This window comes from Ascaphus truei, chromosome 4 (assembly GCF_040206685.1).
Source record: "Ascaphus truei isolate aAscTru1 chromosome 4, aAscTru1.hap1, whole genome shotgun sequence".
NCBI lineage: Eukaryota > Metazoa > Chordata > Amphibia > Anura > Ascaphidae > Ascaphus > Ascaphus truei.
The window spans coordinates 415594614-415611825 of record NC_134486.1 but is presented as its reverse complement, the minus strand read 5'-3'; the positions used below and the strand labels follow the sequence as shown (position 1 = coordinate 415611825).

The 17212-nt window shown below is 47.2% G+C and overlaps 1 protein-coding gene across 6 annotated transcripts in view; it reads left to right on the top strand.

Moving 5' to 3' along the window:
• CMTR1 (cap methyltransferase 1) overlaps positions 1 to 9463 on the top strand; it is a 74369-nt gene extending 64906 nt beyond the window's left edge. For all 6 annotated transcript variants that reach the window (XM_075598790.1, XM_075598793.1, XM_075598795.1 and 3 more), the window contains one exon: positions 7969 to 9463. In XM_075598790.1, coding sequence (XP_075454905.1) covers positions 7969 to 8149 — 181 coding nt within the window. In that variant the 3' untranslated portion in view covers positions 8150 to 9463. The remainder of the gene's footprint in view (positions 1 to 7968) is intronic.
• Positions 9464 to 17212: the final 7749 nt, after the last annotated feature.

The window sequence follows — 17212 nt, the reverse complement described above, 5'->3', positions numbered from 1 at the left end:
GTAATAAGCAGTGGTTGACAAATCACCAAAAAATCTACTCGCCACACAAAAAAATCTACTCGCCACCTAGTACCAAACGTGTGCTGCTTGGGCCAATATTTACTCGCCCGGGGGTTAAATCCACTCGCCCGGGGCGAGCAAATGTATAGGTTTGTCGAACACTGGTAATAAGTATAAAGTTAAATACTTCAATAATAATATTTTCTTGGTCATTTAGTTAAACCCTTTGGCCAAAGCGCTATAAGCCTGCATGCCATATATATTTTGTCAAATTGGATGTAGCATTGGGGTTCCCTGTCTTTTGTTGTATACATTTGCCGCGCTCAGTAGCGCTCCTTTTGAGATATTTATTTATATATATATATATATATATATATTACACATTATTTAAGTTATGGTGGGTGAACAGGTGACTAAAAACCCTCCACCGTATAGCATATAAAAATATTACTTGTGAGCACGTTCACATGTCTTAGAGCCAGCAGTGCGCAAACTGGGGGGCGCAAGATTGTTTAGGGGGGGCGCAGGAAGCAGCGGCGATTTTGCCAGGAGCAGAGAAAAAAAGCCGTCTGTAGCAGCAATTTTTCTTTTGGCCATAAGGTGGCGCTGTGCTACACAGCAGCATCTCCTTGCTTCCTGCATCAGCGTGTGTGACATGGGGGAGAGGCGGGGAGTGAGACAGGGACATGGGGGAGAGGGGGGGAGTGAGACTGGGACATGGGGGAGAGGGGGAGTGAGACTGGGACATGGGGAGATGGGGGGAGTGAGACTGGGACATGGGGGAGAGGGGGGGAGTGAGACTGGGACATGGGGGAGAAGGGGGGAGTGAGACTGGGACATGGGGGAGAGGGGGGGAGTGAGACTGGGAGAGGGGGGGAGTGAGACTGGGACATGGGGGAGAGGGGGGGGAATGAGACTGGGACATGGGGGAGGGGGAAGGAGTGAGACTGGGACATGGGGGAGAGGGGGGGAGTGAGACTGGGACATGGGGAGAGGGGGTGAGTGAGACTGGGACATGGGGAGAGGGGGGGAGTGAGACTGGGACATGGGGAGAGGGGGGGAGTGAAACTGGGACATGGGGGGGTGAGACTGGGACATGGGGGGGAGTGAGACTGGGACATGGGGAGAGGGGGTGAGTGAGACTAGGACATGGGGAGAGGGGGGGGAGTGAGACTGGGACATGGGGGGGGGTGTGAGACTGGGGCATGGAGGGGTGAGACTGGGACTTGGGGGGGGGGAGACTGGGACATGGGGGGGAGTGAGACTGGGACATGGGGGGGAGTGAGACTGGGACATGGGGGGGAGTGAGACTGGGACATGGGGGGGAGTGAGACTGGGACATGGGGGGGAGTGAGACTGGGACATGGGGGGGAGTGGGACATGGGGGGGAGTGGGACATGGGGGGGAGTGAGACTGGGACATGGGGGGGAGTGAGACTGGGACATGGGGGGGGAGTGAGACTGGGACATGGGGGGGAGTGAGACTGGGACATGGGGGGAGTGAGACTGGGACATGGGGGGGAGTGAGACTGGGACATGGGGGGGGAGTGAGACTGGGACATGGGGGGGGAGTGAGACTGGGACATGGGGGGGAGTGAGACTGGGACATGGGGGGGGAGTGAGACTGGGACATGGGGGGGGAGTGAGACTGGGACATGGGGGGGGAGTGAGACTGGGACATGGGGGGGGAGTGAGACTGGGACATGGGGGGGGGGAGTGAGACTGGGACATGGGGGGGGAGTGAGACTGGGACATGGGGGGGGAGTGAGACTGGGACATGGGGGGGGAGTGAGACTGGGACATGGGGGGGGTGAGACTGGGACATGGGGGGGGAGTGAGACTGGGACATGGGGGGGGGGTGAGACTGGGACATGGGGGGGGGAGTGAGACTGGGACATGGGGGGGAGTGAGACTGGGACTTAGGGGGGGGAAGGAGACTGGGACTTAGGGGGGGGAAGGAGACTGGGACATGGGGGGGTGAGATTGGGACATGGGGGGGTGAGACTGGGACATGGGGGGGTGAGACTGGGCCATGGGGGGGGTGAGACTGGGACATGGGGGGGGTGAGACTGGGACATGGCGGGGGTGAGACTGGGACATGGGGGGGAGTGAGACTGTGAGAGGGAAGGGGAGGGGTAGGGACTGCTCCTGTTTGGGGGGAGGGGTAGGGACTGCTCCCGTGAGGGGGGAGGGGTAGGGACTGCTCCCGTGAGGGGGGAGGGGTAGGGGTAGGCACTGCTCCTGTGAGGGGACAGGGGGAGGGGTAGGCACTGCTCCTGTGAGGGGACAGGGGGCACTGCTCCTGTGATGGACAGGGGGCACTGCTCCTGTGAGGGGGTGGGAGGTAGGCACTGCTCCTGTGTGGGGGCGGGGGGTAGGCACTGCTCCTGTGTGGGGGCGGGGGGTAGGCACTGCTCCTGTGAGGGGGTGGGGGGTAGGCACTGCTCCTGTGAGGGGGTGGGGGGTAGGCACTGCTCCTGTGAGGGGGCGGGGGGTAGGCACTGCTCCTGTGAGGGGGCGGGGGGTAGGCATTGCTCCTGTGAGGGGGCAGGATGTCATGTTTAGCACAGTAACATCCCTTGAGGAAATTGCATCGGTCATAAAGATTAAGCCCCTTAGAGGTGCAGTCCCACTTAGGATGAAAGATAATTCATTGCAGAACTAGGTTAAGTCGCTTAAATCTTGACGGCTTGGGCCTCTTAAAGCTGCAGACCGAGCAATATCCTAAATGTGTGTTGTTTTTTTTAAATAAATGAGTTCTGCACTATGAGAAAATACTTGTAGCATTTAAAAAATAAACAATTTTAAAGACTGCCTGGTCACATGATCTTCCTCACAGGACTTTGGCTGTCAGTGCAGCAGAAGAGGACCAAGGATGCATTTAGTGATCTCCGAGCCGATTCTCCAGCGATCGATCAGCAGCTTAGCTAATAACTAGTCAGTGTGTAGATTGTATTGATGCACATATTGAAAGAAAAGCTTTTGTTTTTGTTTTTTTTAAACGACAGATTAAACTGCAGCTTTTACAAGAAGAAAACAAAGTTGTCACTTATCACAGAGACTGAAGGAGGGTGGGGTTTGTTTTAACTGGTTTCCACCATCCAAATGATAATATAATTAGATTTATCCAATCCCTCTATACTGTGTTTCCTACAAACCTATTAAGAGCGGGTGGGATCTGAGCACGCAATAAATCCCACAGGAGGCCGGTTACAGGCCCTGTTACAGTTCCTACCTCTTAAATTACAAGACCGATTTCACAGTTTCTCAAATACTTATTTTTGTAACTGAAAAAAAAGAACAAAAGCGCAAACGCACATAGTGAAGTATGCAAAGTAAATATATATATATTTTAGGGTAAGATATCTGCGTACATCAGATTAAAAGGTTACCAGCAATTCATGTACATAGACATAGGTGATTAGAAGTAGTGCAGCTGCCGCCAACCATCTGGGGATTTTCTTTACTTCATCAAGGCACACCCCTACAGCTGAAGAAAAGCCTCCGTTTGCGTCCGTCTTTGGGTTGAAGGAGTCTTGAGTAGGACTTTGCTTGAGGGAGGCTTCGTTCTGCTCTCCCCGGCTCCTTGCTCGGCGCCGACAGCGATGGAGGTTAGCAGCTTCTCGGGCAAGCTGTTACCTCAAGTGTCCCGTATTTCCTGTGCGTTCGGCCGCAAAGTGAGGACGGCCGTAAAGTGTGGATGTTTTACCGCACTGTTCACAATCGCGGGTAAATGTCTATGAGAATCGGCTCCACGTAGTAACAAAAGAGTCAGCTGGCACACAGATCAATAATAAAAAGTGATAATTTGGGCTAAAATGTATCCAACGCGTTTCGAAGCGCAAGCTTCTTCATCAGGGATATTAATACATTGAATAAATGGGAAATATATACCCTAATACCACATCTGATTGGTTACTGCTATAATTAGGCTAAACCTATCAGGTAAACGACAAGGTGACTCCCACATGTGTGGGTTTAAGTAGGTCATTAAGACATACATGTCAACAGTGAGTTTAACCCCATCTGGTGTGGTCAGGGTATAAGTACATATATCAAGAAATAATAAGTTTTATTTACCAGGGCACAACATTATATAAACAACCTAAATCATACATTTACATAATTTAAAAATATAAAAATATATATTTACTAGTAATGGGGTTTCTGAAATAAAACAGACAATCAGTTAGTCACGTGAAAATAACAATGCGATTGTGCTTATACCTTTGACTAGTAAGAATCAATAGATCAGGCAGGACATATAGGAAAGGATAAAATTAGATATCTAATTTCCGAGACAAACATATTTTTTTAATAAAGACACCATAGGTCTATATTTTCATTAAGGCCGTAAGGACCTAATGTTTCTAGCTTTTGTATCCAGTATGTTTCTTGGATTGAAACATCTTTTAGCCTATCACCTCCTCGTCTACTCCGAGGTATAAACTTTATCCCTTTATACATGAGGGATGAGGGGTCCTTATTGTGATGGGTAGCGTAATGTCTACTTACACTATGAGTCTGTAGAGCATTCCTAATGTTTCTCACATGCTCTTGTATGCGGAGTTTAAGACTACGTTTAGTGCGGCCCACATATTGCAAGCCGCACGGACATTCTAATAAATAAACTACAAAATTGGTATTGCAGTTTATAAAGTCGGTAATATTAAACACTTTATTTGTCTTATTAGACTTAAACGTGTTAGTCACTGGATGAAGGAACTTGCAAGTACAGCATTTTCCACACGAATAGTTCCCAAGTGGTTTATTGCTTAGCCAAGAATGGCCTGACTTATGTTCTCCATTTTTCCCAATATCACTTGGTGCCAGCGCATCCTTCAGGCTACGAGCCTTCCTATAAATAAACCTGGGGGATGAACTAATATGGCCACTTAGGATTGGATCTGTGGCTATAATTCCCCAATGTTTTTTAATTACCCCCTCTATCTGTCTGTGCATTGAGTTGAAATTAGTGATAAAGGGAACTGTAATTTTATCTCCATTAGTCTCTAATGTTTTCTTATTTTTCGGTAACAGCATCTTTTGACGATCTAGTTTCCTAACTTTATCTAGTTCCATTGTTAGATGTTTATAATCATATCCCCGTTCCATAAATCTTAAGAAGAGAAATTGAGCTTGTTGCTCAAAGTCAACCTCATTACTGCAATTCCTTCTAACTCTCATGAATTGGCCTCCCGGTATATTAGTAATCCAAGATCTTTTATGGTTACTGGAGGCCAGTAGTAGATTGTTAGTGTCAACCTTTTTGAAGTGGGTTGTTGTTTTAACTCCTTCCTCTGATGCCATTAGATTTAGATCAAGATAGGTGACACTCTCTGTGTGTGTGACGTGAGTAAAGACCAGGTTGAGGTCATTGGTGTTAAGATAATTGACAAAGCAGTCAACAGAGTCCTCATCACCTTCCCACACACAGAGAATGTCATCTATATAGCGTCGCCATACCACTACTTGATGTATAAATGGATTATTATTCCAGATGTGAAGTTCCTCCCAGTTCCCCATGTACAGGTTCGCGAAGCTGGGGGCAAAACGGGTGCCCATAGCAGTTCCGCAAACCTGCAGGAAGAACTGGGAGAGAAAAAGAAAATAATTGTGGGTGAGTACATACTCAATGGCTTGGAGGATAAACCATCTATTTAGGTCACTTAATTTGAGGTCCTTTTTCAGGTAATCGTCAACCGCCGCAATACCTTTACTATGTGGAATGCTCGTATATAGAGCTTGTACGTCGCACGTTAACCATCTGTACGACTTCTTCCATTTAAAGTCTGCAAACAGATTCAATACCGCGGAGGAATATTTAAGATAAGAAGGTAATTCCCCCACAATGGTCTGCAGGAAGTAATCCACATATTGTGATAGGTTTGCGGTCAGTGAGGATATACCCGAAATTATGGGTCGACCTGGTGGGTTATTCAGGGTTTTATGCAGTTTGGGGAGATGGTAAAATACCGGTATTTTGGGTGTGTTGTTATAGAGAAAATCATATTCCCTTTGCGTGATAATGGTTAAAGATAGAGCTTCATCAAGGAGTACCTTGAGTTTGGTTAGGAAAACATTGGTGGGATCTGAGGCCAATTTTCTATAGTAGACAGGGTCACAAAGGAGTCGGTGTGCTTCCTGTTCATAGACAGAACGATCTTGTAAAACCACACCTCCTCCTTTGTCAGCCTGTCTAATAATGAGTTGGTCATTGTTCTTAAGGAACTTTAGAGCAAGATTCTCGGCTCTAGTAAGGTTATGTCTAATCATACCTCCCCTTCCACTATCATTGATGCTGTTGAAATCGTTTTGCACCATATCAAAAAAGGTGTCTACATGATTACCCTTTGATTGATATGGGTAAAATGTTGATTGGGCTCTAAATGGAGTATGTATACACACATCATCACCCTGCTGTGGTTCTAAACTGGGGGTTAAATTTGTGTTAACATTAGGTTCCTTCTCTGTTTTCAAAAAGTGTCTCTTAAGTGTGATGTTTCTAATAAATTTGTGTAAGTCTTTATACAATGGAAACGAATTTGCTCCGCAAGACATGGAGTATGAGAGCCCTTTACTAAGAACTCTCTTTTGGTCATCTGTGAGGATGACCGAAGAGAGGTTAAAAATACCTCTGTCAATTGGAGTATTGAGATTTTTTAATATTCTTTTCTTTTGGACCCAGGATCCTCCTCTTTTCCCTCTTCTGGTAGTGGTCTTTTTAGCTTTGTCCCTGAGGTCACTTGTCTGGGGTTCTCTGATGTTTTCGACCCCTTCTCCGGGGAACCATGCCTTTTCCTTATCATCTCTAAAAAAAGGGAAGGAGAAGAGGGAGAAGGGGAGGGAGCAGGGCGGCTTTCTTGTATGTGCTCTATAACCCTTACTGGAGGCCAGTATGAATCATTCTGTTGCTGGTGATTCATCTGTCTTTTTCTATTATAGTTTTCATCATAATTTTTTCCTTTATAGTTTGGATTTCTGGGATGTCCCTCCCTTCTAGGGTATGATCTATCCCTTCTAGGATACTCTCTTCTATCCATATGATGAAGACCTCCATGTGTCCTTCCTCTATCCCTTTGTTGGTCGTTTGTTTTATAGGGATGTGAATGGTCTATGTTCTCCATAGGGCGACCACTCAGGTTATTCGTACTATTGCCACCCGCTCCCTTACCCTTACCATCATCTTTGGCCCAAGTTCTTTGTTTGTTGGTGTCATAATCATGTTTGTCTCGGAAAAATTTAAAATGTTTTGTCTTGGCTGTCTCATCATCATGTTGCTCTAGGTTGGCGCATACATCATGTTCCAACTCAGAGCAATCTGTGTTGATAATTAGGGGCTCCATAGTTTTAATCTGTTCTTCTATTTGGGCTCCCAGCTTTTTGTACCTGTGCCTTGCACCATGATTTAGTCGGTTAAAGATGCAACCCCTCGCAGAACGAAAATCAACAAGTGGCAGCGACATGGTTAAATATATGGGAAGGATGCAGGTGTCTGATTTTTGTAAGAACAAAAGTATAAGAGAGATTTAAACACATCGGTGCTATGAGGTCGCTGTGGGAGCTGTACTTGTAAACCTGTCCCTGGTATTAGTCCACTTTAACTGCTCCTGTAATGAAAAACAATAAACCATCCCTTTCACGCGAGAACATGCAAAGAAGCAGCAGTGTAAGGAACCCCCAGCAGGGGGGAAAAACTGAACAATGAGGAATATGAATATGTTTTTCTTATATAGTGCTGACAATGTACGTAGCGTTGTACACAGCATTTTGCAGGCACAAGGAGGCCCTGCAGAGATTACGATTTAATGTTGACGCCCGAGGTAGAGGGATTTGCCCACAGTTACAAGGAGACCTGACACTGTGGGTTTTATGTAACAATATGTTATAGTGTCTGAAAAATCTGATCACTGTGTAGGAGTCCTGTTGCTTTTTTTGTCCCCACTCCAGCTTCTTCTTTCTTTTCCAGAGTCTGCTACTTCGAGCGTCTCTTCTGGGAGTGGGGGGAAGGCGTGCAAATCCACGACTCTCAGAAACAAGACCCCAGCACGGACAAGCTCTCCAAAGACACCGTCCTCCACTACATCCGGATGCACCAACCCTGCCCTCCCTCCGGAGGGAGAGAGGAGAGGGGGTCCCCTCCGCGGTAAGGGACTTTCCCCAGAGACTGGATGCAGAGAGGCATTCTGAAACCATTTTCTCTCTTCGTTACCGCCAGTTCCCGAAGTATACACCCGTGACTCGATAAAGCCACCGGCGCTTTTAAAGAGACTGTTGATTCTAAACGCCGTGGACATATATTACTATGGAGCACATACAAGCGGATCTGGGATAATCTTCCCTCAATGACCCCACCTCCCCCTCTAATCACCCCATCCCTGGCAGAGGGGCCGCAGTGCCTGGTCCCTCCGGCAGCATATGGGGTTACGGGGGGCTGCAGTGCACTGCAGATAAAATTAATTCATTGCTATGATAACATGATGTCTTTTCTTTTTAGCTCTGGTGTTCCACCTCTGAGAGTGCTTTTGTTTTTTTGGGGCAATGGCTCTTGCTTTGTTTTTAAGCGTGCTAGAAATTTCCTCCTCCCCCCAACTCCCACCCTCCGTAAAATTGGAAAGTATTACAGACTTCAGACAATGGCTTCGAACTGCGCCCCGTCGAAGGCTGAACCCCCTACAAGATGCCTCTGCTCAGGGGTTTCAGGAACCCTAGCCCATCTCTACTTTACTGTCTTGACAGGCCAGAATATTTGGGGACAGGTTGTGAAAATACATTTATTTTAAAGTAACAATCCTACCCGACTTTTTTTTGTTAGTACCATTTGAAACTGCTGGTCTGTTCTAGTGAGCTACTGATCCTTTAAATGCAGGATTTTAAAGAAGGGATTAAAATGACCACTAGGAATGGCCACAGAAAATGACTGTTTAACAAAGCAAAGAGGAATAGGGGGTTATACTTTTGGAACAAAGTTTTTTTTCTGATATGAAGATAAATGGACACTTTTAGATGTGATATTACCGTTAGATTTCTGTCTATAAAGCTCTGGTTTTTATAGGGAGAGCGCAAGACGATCTTCATCTCCCAACAATGAGTGTAATCCTACACTGCTGAGCTTGACCTGCCCCGTGAGGAGAGGGGGAGATGCTATGTTATACAGAACATTTCAGCAGTAAAGGGAGCCTTCAACTCCCCTTGTTTTATTTGAATACTGTGGATCCGTCTGGCTCCCGTCGGTCCGTGGGCAGCCATCTTTTAAGGGAGCATACATGCCTGATCTTTCCTAGGTGCTGCGTGTTTTTGCATAGTTTGTGACTGCAGCATCGGTCTTGTGTAAACATTATCAGAGGTACACATGATTCATATGGCAATAAAGCGCTCTAAGAGTTTGGAAATCATCAAATCTTTAGAGTCACTTATCCCATGTAATGCAGAAAACCGTCGCCATAAAATACATTTGTAAGGTTCTGGGACATTGGGTCCTTATTTTTCGTGCATCAGTCTGTGTTTCGTCAGTTCATTTAGGAGCATCTATTCAGCCGCTGGGATTCACTAATCTTGGATACAGATAACTGCCATTAACTTGTATAATGGTTACCTTGGGATTGTGGTGGGATAACACCTACTGAAGGTTAGTGCATCTTCAGCAATGTCCCTTTCAGCTGTTCAATGTCTCTTCAACTTTTATTGAATGTCCCTTCAGTTTGGGTGTGAGTGGAACCGATATGTCCCTTCTCTTCTTGAGTGTTCCACAAACTCTTGTGTGACTGGGAAAGCCTTATTTAATGACCAACCAGCCTGTGTGTGACTGGGAATTATTCATGTAATGACCAACCAGCCTGTGTGTGACTGGGAACTATTCATGTAATGACCAACCAGCCTGTGTGTGACTGTGAGCTGTACATGTAATGACCAACCAGCCTGTGTGTGACTGTGAGCTGTACATGTAATGACCAACCAGCCTGTGTGTGACTGGGAACTATTCATGTAATGACCAACCAGCCTGTGTGTGACTGGGAACTATTCATGTAATGACCAACCAGCCTGTGTGTGACTGGGAACTATTCATGTAATGACCAACCAGCCTGTGAGTGACTGGGAACTATTCATGTAATGACCAACCAGCCTGTGTGTGACTGGGAACTATTCATGTAATGACCAACCAGTCTGTGTGTGACTGGAAACTATTCGTGTAATGACCAACCAGCCGGTGTGTGACTGGGAACTATTCATGTAATGACCAACCAGCCTGTGTGTGACTGGGAACTATTCATGTAATGACCAACCAGCCTGTGTGTGATTGGGAACTATTCATGTAATGACCAACCAGCCTGTGTGTGACTGGAAACTATTCGTGTAATGACCAACCTGCCTGTGTGTGACTGGAAACTATTCGTGTAATGACCAACCTGCCTGTGTGTGACTGGGAACTATTCATGTAATGACCAACCACCCTGTGTGTGACTGGGAACTTAATGTAATGACCAACCAGCCTGTGTGTGACCTGGAACTATTCATGTAATGACCAACCAGCCTGTGTGTGACTGGGAACTATTCGTGTAATGACCAACCAGCCTGTGTGTGACTGGGAACTCTTAATGTAATGACCGACCAGCCTGTGTGTGACTGGGAACTATTCATGTAATGACCAACCAGCCTGTGTGTGACTGGGAACTATTCATGTAATGACCTACCAGCCTGTGTGTGACTGGGAACTCTTAATGTAATGACCAACCAGCCTGTGTGTGACTGGGAACTATACATGTAATGACCAACCAGCCTGCGTGTGACTGGGAACTATTCATGTAATGACCAACCTGCCTGTGTGTGACTGGGAACTATTCATGTAATGACCAACCAGCCTGTGTGTTACTGGGAACTATTCGTGTAATGACCAACCAGCCTGTGTGTGACTGGGAACTATTCATGTAATGACCAACCAGCCTGTGTGTGACTGGGAACTCTTCATGTAATGACCAACCAGCCTGTGTGTGACTGGGAACTATTCATGTAATGACCAACCTGCCTGTGTGTGACTGTGAGCTGTACATGTAATGACCAACCAGTCTGTGTGTGACTGGGAACTTAATGTAATGACCAACCTGCCTGTGTGTGACTGGGAACTCTTAATGTAATGACCGACCAGCCTGTGTGTGACTGCGAACTATTCATGTAAAGACCAACCAGCCTGTGTGTAACTGGGAACTCTTCATGTAATGACCTGCCAGCCTGTGTGTGACTGGGAACTATTCATGTAATGACCAACCAGCCTGTGTGTGACTGGGAACTATTCATGTAATGACCAACCAGCCGGTGTGTGACTGGGAACTTTTCATGTAATGACCAACCTGCCTGTGTGTGACTGGGAACTTAATGTAATGACCAACCAGCCTGTGTGTGACTGGGAACTATTCATGTAATGACCAACCTGCCTGTGTGTGACTGGGAACTATTCATGTAATGACCAACCAGCCTGTGTGTTACTGGGAACTATTCGTGTAATGACCAACCAGCCTGTGTGTGACTGGGAACTATTCATGTAATGACCAACCAGCCTGTGTGTGACTGGGAACTCTTCATATAATGACCAACCAGCCTGTGTGTGACTGGGAACTATTCATGTAATGACCAACCTGCCTGTGTGTGACTGTGAGCTGTACATGTAATGACCAACCAGTCTGTGTGTGACTGGGAACTTAATGTAATGACCAACCTGCCTGTGTGTGACTGGGAACTCTTAATGTAATGACCGACCAGCCTGTGTGTGACTGGGAACTATTCATGTAAAGACCAACCAGCCTGTGTGTAACTGGGAACTCTTCATGTAATGACCTGCCAGCCTGTGTGTGACTGGGAACTATTCATGTAATGACCAACCAGCCTGTGTGTGACTGGGAACTATTCATGTAATGACCAACCAGCCGGTGTGTGACTGGGAACTTTTCATGTAATGACCAACCTGCCTGTGTGTGACTGGGAACTTAATGTAATGACCAACCAGCCTGTGTGTGACTGGGAACTATTCATGTAATGACCAACCTGCCTGTGTGTGACTGGGAACTATTCATGTAATGACCAACCAGCCTGTGTGTTACTGGGAACTATTCGTGTAATGACCAACCAGCCTGTGTGTGACTGGGAACTATTCATGTAATGACCAACCAGCCTGTGTGTGACTGGGAACTCTTCATATAATGACCAACCAGCCTGTGTGTGACTGGGAACTATTCATGTAATGACCAACCACCAGCCTGTGTGTGACTGGAACCCCTCATTTAATTACCTATCTGTCTGGCTATCACTGGGAGCCCCTAATTTAACGATAGACCAGGACCAGGACCAGGATAGACCAGGTAAACCAGGGCTATTTAAACAGGATCGGAAACACCAGACAGAACAAAGGAGTTAAATAAAACAAGTATATTTCGGCCACAGCCTACAGGAGCAGCACAATACACGGTTTTAGGTTCTAACTCGCCAAAACAGGGATTACGGGGGAATCTAGGCCGCTAGTCTTACCCAGGATGTCTTTCTACACGCCGAGTCTCTGGGTACAGTAGGGTTGCTGGTTGCATCTTAGCAAGTTTAAAAGTCCCGCTCGTCTATGCAACCGAGCCTCGTTCTGGATTTGTGTGTTTCCAGCTAAACCTTGGAGTAAATCACCAACTGTGTCCCAAACAGTGAGTCTGGCTCTAATCTCACTGTGATCGGTAGGGGTTTACATAGTTTCCTGGTCTCCATCTAAAAGCATAGAAGAGCGAGTGCCAACCAATCAGAGCACGGATGCTACGTGCCGCCTGTCACGGTGACTTTGTGGCAGGCTGTATGTTACACACACAAATATATAAAAGATAATATATATTTATAACTGGGTCTGAACTGGGACGAGACTTAGATATGATAAAATATAATTTATTCCTTGATAAAGGTGAACACACAAAAATGTACAAATAACAGGCAAAATATAGACACTTACTTAAAATGGAAATGATGAAGCAGTCATATCTGGACTGGCAGTTCATACAGCACTCTTCATAGTCATCAAGACACCAAAGACATGAAAAGACCTCTGGCAGGAAGACAGTGCATAGCGTTTCTCTCAGCAATCAAGATGGTATAGAACAGAACGAACACAGGATAAAGGGCTGACCACAGATTATATACCTTTTGTGGTCCTATCCTTAACCTTAAGTACAGGTGATTGGTTTTCAATTACCTCCAGCCACTCACTAACCTGGGAACACATTTTAATCCATGCCCCCCTGCTAGTTGGGACATGCGCAGTAGAGCTCTGGGGTCTCATTTCTATAACCCCTCCTTTACCTCAGGAATGCCAGGTAGTCTACCAGTTTGGGATCCTGGCAGGATATTCTTTGTTTGTGAGGTGTGAAATGGAACACTTGAAAACTGCTCTGGTTTGAGTACTCTCCGCCCTCATGCAAACAGTGGAGGTGACAAAATCCTTTGAAACATACTCAAGTCCTAGACATTGGGTCGCCCTTCTGGCCATATGCTACCCTGGTATGCAAAGGAATTTCCTCTGGGTTTTAAGTATGTTAGATAAAACATGAACATATAAAAATATCCGGTTCTGTTAGGTCCAGCAGGTTCAAACTTCCCAGTTCTCAATGCCGGAACTGGGACACCCTATGGTCCAATTTGCGACTTGCTACGACCTTCGGAACCGGAGATACACAAATACACTTAAAACCGTTTCACATTTTAATACACAAATCTCCGCTGTAAATGAAATCACGTTTTTTCACTAAATCCCCATTGAAAACAACGGGCTTCGCCACCATAGACTTTCAATGGCAAACCGCCGCCGTTGGTGGCTATGGGAATCCCCGCCATAGACTTTCAACGGGGCGATGCCGCCGTTGCAGTCAATGGGGTTTTTCCGCCGTAGCCGGTCAATGGGTTTTGGCCGCCATTGGAGTCTATGGGAAAAGTCCCGAACCTTCAAGGGGGTCCATACTCTGTCGGGTTGGCCCAAGCGGGTCAAGGATGGTTCTGCAGCGATGCCGGAGCAGTGGCTACAGATACCCAAACCCTGATCCGCTGGGTCCTCCGGAACCGGAGCTATGGATTACCCATTTTCAGCTTTTCACACTTAGCCGTTTTCTTGAGCTGTTTCTGCCGCAGCCATTGGAACCTATGGCGCGGCCCGCTCTTCTCAGTTCGACCCTTATCGGGGGTCCAGGATACGGGGACCCGGTTGTGGTCGAGTGGGGGGAGGTCTAGGAACTAGGGACAGAAAGAATTTTATTTCTAGGTGCCCTAGAACTGTTTATTCCCACGCCACTTGTCGTTGAACTTGGCTAATCAGTGATCAAAGCTCTCCTATTGAAAATGTATCCGCTTTGCGGTTAAGCGGTTTGGACAGCAGCCAACTCGTTCCTGGAAAGCTCTTTCGAGGATTTCTCCATTGAAGTCAATGAGCCCATTGACTTTCAATGGGAAACCGCCGCTCTCCCTCTCGGACGCCATCTGCTGGTCTTCTCAGGAAACAGGACCCAAACAGCAAGATGCACCATTAGAAAGCATTGAGCCCTAATGGCGGCCTATGGGAACCTGCAAAATGGTGCCAGAAAAGGCGGGAAAGTTAAACAAAGGGCTATAATCATTTAAGGACTATTAACCCTTGTACTCCCGGATGGATCCTAATGTGTGTGTGTGATGCAGACACTGATATAACAATAAAACATGGGGGAACAGGGAATATACATTTTCAGGTTATGACAAGGGTTAAATCACGTCTGGGCCGCAGCCCAGTTAACCCCTTGTCTCCCTGGTGAGGTTAGAGGGTGGCCAATTGGGGTGTAACCCCTTTAGTCCCAGGGAAAATCCTCACGACCGTCACACCGCCCAATCACAGTACGGATGCTACGTCGGCCAATCACAGAGCGAGGGCTAATCTGTGATGGGCTAATCAGGGACGTGAGAGGTGATCATGCTTTAGGACAGGCCACGGAGGGGGGCTTAAGGAGAGTGGGAAATTCAAACTGGGAACTGTCGGTTGGGGCTAGGCCCCAGGCCTCCGTTTCCAATTTCAGCCTGATACCTCCTGCAGAGAAAAATGACTCAGAGCCTGGTATGAACAATGGCTCTGCTTTTAGGAGTGACTGTTCCACAGATCCCCCCACCCCCCATTCCTACAATCTCCCAAGCACTTCACTCGCCCACATTTACATAGCAGGCCCAGATTTCTCTGTGAGCTGGCTGGATAAGGAAAGTACCCGCCCCAGCACACACAGGAGTCATTCTAATACATTACATTATATATAAGCATGGCGGAATAGCTGTTACAGGGTACCCAGTATCACACATGTCAGCCATTTTGGCTGTAATAAAATGGTCTTTTAAGTATTGTATTGTATGTCTTTATTTATATAGCGCCATAAATGTACATAGTGCTTCACAGTAGTAATACATATCATATAAATAACAAATAATATAAATCAGGTCATGGGAATAAGTGCTTCAGACATAAAAGTAACATTAAGGAAGAGGAGTCCCTGCTCCGAGGAGCTTACAATCTAATTGGTAGGTAGGGAGAACGTACAGAGACAGTAGGAGGGAGTTCTGGTAAGTGCGTCTGCAGGGGGCCAAGCTTTATGGATTATCCAGTGCTATTCATATGCATCTTTAAGCAGATGTGTCTTAAAGGTGGATAGAGAGGGTGCTAGTCGGGTATTGAGGGGAAGTGCATTCCAGAGGTGCGGGGCAGAAAGTGAGAAAGGTTTAAGGCGGGAGAGAGCTTTAGATACAATGGGGGTAGAAAGAAGACATCCTTGAGAAGAACGCAAGAGTCGGGATGGTGCATAGCGAGAAATTAGGTCTAAAATGTAAGGAGGGGCAGAAGAATGTAAAGCTTTAAAAGTGAGGAGGAGAGATGCGCATGCGCGGCTGGTTGAGGATGGCTGCATAGACACACAGCTCCTCCAACCGCCGGCACAATAAAGCAATTAAACAATAGCAAAACCAGCATTTTTGAGAAAAAAAACATAGCGACGGCTGCCTAAACCCTTCCCAGTTAAGATAATAAACCCCAAAAAAGGATGGCAGCTACAAGACAAAAGACTCGACGAAAGTCAGATGTCAGGGCCTACTTCACCGGCCAAAGCAAGGCAGGGACTGCAGAGATGTCAGCAGTATCTGACTCAGACTCAGCCCAGGATGCAGAGGGCTCCAGAGCGGCAGCAGAACAAACGAAAGTCATCAAAAAAGAAATATCAAGACTATTAATTGATCTCAAATCTTTCTTCAGAGGAGAGGTGGAGGGGCTCAGACATGATCTGGTACAGATAGGGACGAGGACCAACGACCTGGAGGAGCGCATGGACATTAGCTCAACTGCCCACAAGGAGACAAACTCCCGGGTACAAGCGTTGGAACAGAGAGTGGCAGAGTTGGAAGCCAGACAAGAGGACGGGGAGAATAGAGATCGAAGAAATAACCTCAGACTGAGGGGGATCCCAGAAGAAATTCTGGACCCAGAAGCTTTACTCTCCCGCTGGATGGCCTCAATATTACCAGGCAGCCCGGCCTCAGACTTTAGGATGGACAGATGCCATAGGGCCTTACGATCCAGACCCGTGCCCTCCAACCCCCCTAGGGATGTGATCCTCCGGCTCCACTACTTCTCTGTCAAAGAAGAGGTGAGCAGAATAGCCCGTGCCACCCCACACATTACCTTCGAGGGGATTACCCTGTTGATCTTCCAGGATCTGTCCCCGCTGACACTGGCCAGACGGAGAGCTGTGGGGCACATAACTAAGGCCCTAAGGGACAATGAGGTGCGCTACCGTTGGGCATTCCCATTCGCCCTAGTAGCCATCAAAAACGGCAGACCGCAGGTGCTCAAGCACCCCTCAGAAGGGGCAGCCTTCCTTAAAAAACTGGGTGTGCGGGGACCACAGGACAATGGAGCGGAGGGAGCCCAGCAGGGGAAGAGGACGGACTCCCCGACAGGAAAGCAGGGCACCTCTCCCACGCCGGAGAGGAGAATCAGCAAGGAGGGGGGCAGAGGGAAAAGCCCGTAAAGGAGAGACTCTATAAAGTTCAAGAGCTGCAGTTGCGCCCGTTGCGCAGTTTAAACACACCCTGCCACACAGGCTACACCAGACATCCCCCTACCGTGAGACTGCCGAGGTTCCGGAGTTGTCCCGAGTCCAAAGATGACGGCATTCAGCAGATGGCCGCAGCGCATGGGT